Source organism: Daktulosphaira vitifoliae, unplaced genomic scaffold (assembly GCF_025091365.1).
Source record: "Daktulosphaira vitifoliae isolate Bord-2020 unplaced genomic scaffold, ASM2509136v1 Scaffold_2, whole genome shotgun sequence".
Lineage (NCBI taxonomy): Eukaryota > Metazoa > Arthropoda > Insecta > Hemiptera > Phylloxeridae > Daktulosphaira > Daktulosphaira vitifoliae.
In genome coordinates this window covers 42,919,831-42,925,593 of record NW_026099573.1, presented here as the reverse complement: position 1 = coordinate 42,925,593, position 5,763 = coordinate 42,919,831, and the positions used below count along the sequence as shown (strand labels likewise).

Sequence of the window (5,763 nt, the reverse complement as noted above, 5' to 3'; positions counted from 1 at the left end):
GTAACATTTTATCATTTCGATTATATCAAACATTAATACTGTAGTGACTATGGAATGATCAAGAATCTTCGCGACGGATAGGCAACACAAAATGCATATACGCGCGAATGTTCTCGATCGCGTCGTACAAGAATCTTCTACAACTCAACACAATATAAAACGGTGCGACAATCAGTTAGTTAGCCAGTCGTCAGTTAATCGGTTAAGTAATTAAGTACACTCATTAATATAATTTTTATATAAATTTTCTTAATGTTTTAAACAATAAACTGTCTATATTTTTTTCTGTTATATAAATTTGTGTTTTTATTTATTTAAAATCAATAAGTGAAGCACTAAAAATTGGTGACCTGGACAAAGGAAAAATGGTAGACAAAACAACAGCAGATAATATAAATATAGTTGTCGTAAAGCTGCCACCATTTTGGAAATGTGACCCAGCTGCATGGTTCAAAAGAGCCGAAGCTCAATTTAGACTATCACACATAAGTAAGTCTCAAACAAAATTTGACAATATCTTGGCCATGCTAGATGAAGACATAGTAGGAAAAGTAAGTGACATTTTAGACTTAGACATTAACGAAAACTGTTATCAAAATTTAAAAGATAAGCTCATTAACACATATGGTAGAACTGACGAAGAAAAATTTCGCGAATTAATTTCTGGAATTTCATTAGGCGACGAAAAACCTTCATTGATGTTGTCGAAAATCAAATCATTAGCCGGACAAAATTGTCCTTCTCACTTCATAAAACAAATGTGGTTACAACGCTTTCCTAAACAAGCCCAAATAGTACTAGAAGTAGCTCCAAAAACAGCAATTGTTGACGAACTTGCAGAAATGGCCAACCAAGTAGTTGATGACTCTATAAACACAGTGAACCAGATACAAGAACAACACATACCAGATAATATAGAAAATAAACTAGCGGACCTCCTACAACAAATTAAACAACTTCAATTACAGCGAGGACGAAATTATTCAAGATTACACGGCGGAACCACTCACGTTCAAAATCTCGGTCACGTTACAACTCAGAAGAACCATTATGTTATTTCCATTACAAATTTCGCGGTAAGGGACAAAAATGTGTTAAATCATGTAAAAGGACCATAAAACCGCCAATCATAACGAAAAACTAAAATGCTCTCCGTTTCTACAATCAAGACACAGAGGGACTTTCACTACTTAGAAATCCTAGACAAAAAATCTAATCTACAATTTTTAATTGACAGTGGAGTTGAAGTTTCAATAATAAAACCTAACAACTTAGACAAATCTAACATTTCAACTCGAGTACTTTACACTACAAACAATCAAATTATAAGGACCTACGGAGATCCAACAATGGTTTTAGATCTAGGACTTCGTAGACAATTTCGCTATACATTTATAATTGCAGATGTAACTCGTTGTATTCTAGGAGTGGATTTCTTAGCGAAATTTAACTTGCAAATCAACCTTAAACGCAAACATTTTCTTGAAGATGGCGTTACACATTTAACAACACCACTAGTTACCCCGCTCAAAGCAGACAATATACTAAGTATTTCATTAATCGAGCACAACTTAACCTATTCAGACATATTAAAAAAATACTCTGAAGTCATCAATCCAGCTTATCAAAAAGAATTAAAACATTCAACTGTCCATTTCATTCAAACAACCGGACCGTCAATATCAGCCAAAGTACGAAGATTATCACTAGAAAAATAACAAATAGCTAAACAAGAATTCAAAAGAATGTGTGAAGAAGGTATTTGCCGCTCATTAAATTCTCCTTGGAGCAGTCCACTTGTCATGGTGAAAAAACGAAATGGTCAATGGAGACACTGTGGAAACTATAAGGCACTTAACAGAGTAACTGTCCCAGATCGATATCTCTTACCGCACATACACGGTGTAAACATCTAACTTCATAACAAAACAATTTTCTCAAGACTGGACTTGGAAAAATCTTTCAATCAAATAAAAATGGCTGAAGAAGACATTTTTAAGACCGCAATAATAACACCATTTGGCAGCTTTGAATTTTTAAAAATGCCATATGGACTAAGAAACAGTGCATAAACATTCCAAAGGTTTATAAACGAAATAATACCGTTTACTGTAGCGTACATAGATGACATATTGATTTTTTCAGAATCCAAAATGGAACACAATGAACATCTAAACACAGTACTAAAAACACATGCACAACATGCTGTTAAAATCAACCTAGAAAAATGCAGTTTTGGACAAAAATCAATAACCTTTTTAGGAAATCAAATTTCAAAAGAAGGAACCATACCTGATCCAGAAAAAGTCAAAAGTATTAGAGAAATGCCTATACCCAATCAAATAAAAGATCTACGGCAATTTCTCAGTATGATTAACTTCTATAGACGTTTTATACCACAGCTCGCACATCACCAACTACATCTGAATGAGCTGATTCCAGATAACAAGAAATATGATACGCGAGTCATAAATTGGACATCTGAAGCAAAAGAAGCATTTTACACTTGTATAGAATTATTGGAAAAGTCAACCCACTTAGCACACCCACATAATAACACTTACTGCAGATGCCAGAAAAAGGGCAATCAGTGGATTTGTACACCAAATAATTAATAATAAATCGCTTCCACTAGGCTTTCACAGTCGCAAACTAATAACTACTGAGCAGCGATACTCGACCTATGATAGAGAACTTCTAACCATATACGATTATTGTAGACATTTCACTCACTTATTAGAAGGCAAGGACTTTACAATTTATACAGACCACAAACCATTATGTTCATGTTTTTAAACAAAAACTAGAAAAAGCATCTGAACGATAGCAACGAAAACTTTCATTTATATCACAATTACTAACATACAGCACATTTCCGGATCAAACAACATCACAGCATACTATCTTTCAAAAGTCGAAAGCGTATCAAATACATCTGACCCAATAAACTTAATAGAAGAAATCGCCAACGCACAAGATAAAGATTACATATTAACCGATACTAGTCTAAAAAACAAGACATGGAAATAGAAGGTGACCGAAAAATTAAATGCGACAGAAGCACTGGTAAAATACGACCAATCACACTACCATTACTACAAAGAAAAGTATTTTCAACTATTCATAACTTATCTCATCTTGAAATAAAAGGAACTCTTAACCAAATTAAACCACGATTCGTATTGAAATCAATGAAAAAATATATAACATCATGGGTAAAAGCATGTGAAAAATGTCAAAAAACAAAAACATACAAACACACAATTACCCCAATCGGCAATTTAGTCCACCAAGTGGTCATTTCAAACACATACACTTTGACATTGTTGGACCATTACCACCATCTAAAACTTATAAATACATAATGACTATGATCGATAGTTTCACAAGATGGATAGAGGCAGTGCCTATTATAAAAAAGACATAACTGCAGAAACATATGCCACCACCCTAATTCAACATTGGATTGTAAGATTTGGAGTTCCCCATAGAATAACAATAGATTAAGGTAGACGATTCGAATCAACATTAAACAAAGAGTTATCAAAAATATTAGGTTTTCAAACAATACGTTCATCACCATATCATGCACAAGCAAATTGAATGATAGAAAGAGTACATAGAACACTAGAAGCCGCTATAACATGTAAAGACAGCATCCATTAGTCCAAAGAACTACCTATGATTTTATTAGGCCTACGCATAACACTAAAAGAAGAATTGAAAGCATCCCCAGCCGAACTAATCTATGGTCAAACGCTAAGACTACCAGGACAATTTTTCGAAGAAACAGAACACGCTTCCATGCGAAGCTAAAAAGGAATTGAGGCTGTAGCGAGGTGTAATATATAGAAGTTATAAACACTTTTACGATTTAATAACAACTATACTATATTAAAACGAACTAACAAATAACAGCGAGAGACGAAGCGCGTTTAAAACAGAATGCGTAAGTGATTGACTGGAGCGACGATCTTGCCCTTAAATAGTCAGAGGAATCTTCTAGAGGCGGCGGCGGCTGAACATTCTAGAACATTCGACCGCCACAAGGCGTATCCACCCACGGCAGTCAGCAATTTCCTTTTTCATTTATATTACTTACGTTTTATAATTTTTAATGGAATAATAATAATTTCAATACACAAAACAAAAATTAGCCGCTTATGACAAATAAATGTATTGTTTTTCTTAGAAAATCATTATTTATGTAAATTGAAAAATACATAGACGTATTTCCAAACTGTAAAATATGAAAAGTAAAAATTAATAATGAAAATTGCTTACTACCACGCAATGCCTTGATTAAAAATAAATTATTATATTAGGAAATTTCGTAATGAGCCAAACTGGTCTTAGCATGGCACCAATGCAAGTCGAAAAAATGACACGCAAGTCTTCGCTATAACAAGGCTAAGACTGCGAGAGTTTTGCAATCTTAGAAATAATAAAGAATGATTATTACTAGGGTGCAATATCCGTATAAAAGATCGTTCGTTCTTCACAAAACGATGAATAACACCTTAAAAAACCGATATTATGAGTAATTGGCGCTTAATTTTTGTCCAACGATATAAAGAGATTTAAAAAAATTACAAAACGTGTATAGTTGAAATAATTAGTGCCAAAATAAGTGCCATATGGAAAAATTCCCATAAAAAATTGAAATATCCCAAAATTCTGTTGTTATAAAAAAATCAATGAAGATATTTTTATATTGAAATGACTTTATAAAAACTAGGCAGATAATTGCGAAAATTTTAATGATAATATATTAAACAAAGCTTTGCCGACGACATACTCTAATGAAAATCCTATAGTATACCAGTTTACTTAGGTTTCGATAAAAAACGAACTGAATTCTGGATTGAATCTAAAACCTGCTCAGGCATGCGAGCAGAACATAGCCTTCTTATATTGTCTTTAATTACCCATAACTTAGGACATTGTCACCTAATACACTTGCCAAAAGCATCGTTAATTAGTTAAAATATGAATATGTATATTTATAACAATGGTAAAAAAAACCTCAAATATCCCATTTCGCTCCTATGTTAGGGTAGAATGGAACAGTTAATAGATTTATTATTTTTGTACTTGTTTCATTTATTAGTTAGATTTAGAGAACAACTTATTAATATTTTTAAGCATTGTTGTTTTAAATTTTGAATTTAGAATGTCTAAAATATGTTTTACCAAATATCAATGAACTGACAAACAGTGCTTTTTTATTATTAAAGTATATATTTTTTAATGACGTTTTTAAACAACACGCTATAAGGTATAATAATTTAATTTTAATACATTTAAGATGATATTTAGTTTAGACCATATGTTCACATTTGTTAGAATATTACAAAAGTTAATGAGTCACATTTCTTTTACTGGTTTGATAATTCATAAAATACAGCTATTACAATTAACTTATAAGTCTTATAATTATATAATTATATATAATATAATTATATTCAACGATTTTATATATTGATGTTAAAATTTAATCTCAATATAATTTAATCATATTAAATTTATAGTAGGCTCCGCCTAGCTGGGGCTCCACCTCAGACCCGGGGTCCTTCGAGCCTTACGCGCCTTCAGCGCGTAAGTCTCGTCGGCCCGTCATCATAAGTAGGCCACTGATTCCGGTAGAAGTACCCGGCTACGCCGGGCACGATAAATGTTTTTCAGAAAAAATATTACTTCAGAATCAGTGAAAACTATAGAAAACTATATCTAAAAATGTTATTATTAAAATCAGGAAAATTC

General features: G+C 32.4%; 1 protein-coding gene across 1 annotated transcript; it reads left to right on the top strand.

Annotated features, from left to right (window-relative positions):
- Positions 1-1,145: 1,145 nt before the first annotated feature.
- Positions 1,146-1,718, top strand: LOC126898296 (uncharacterized). The gene has a single exon (XM_050672236.1). The coding sequence runs from the start codon at positions 1,146-1,148 to the stop codon at positions 1,716-1,718; it is 573 nt and encodes a 190-aa protein (XP_050528193.1).
- Positions 1,719-5,763: the final 4,045 nt, after the last annotated feature.

Coding starts and splice junctions, on each gene's coding strand:
- LOC126898296 (XM_050672236.1), top strand. CDS start 1,146: ATGCTCTCCGTTTCTACAATCAAGACACAGAGGGACTTTCACTACTTA.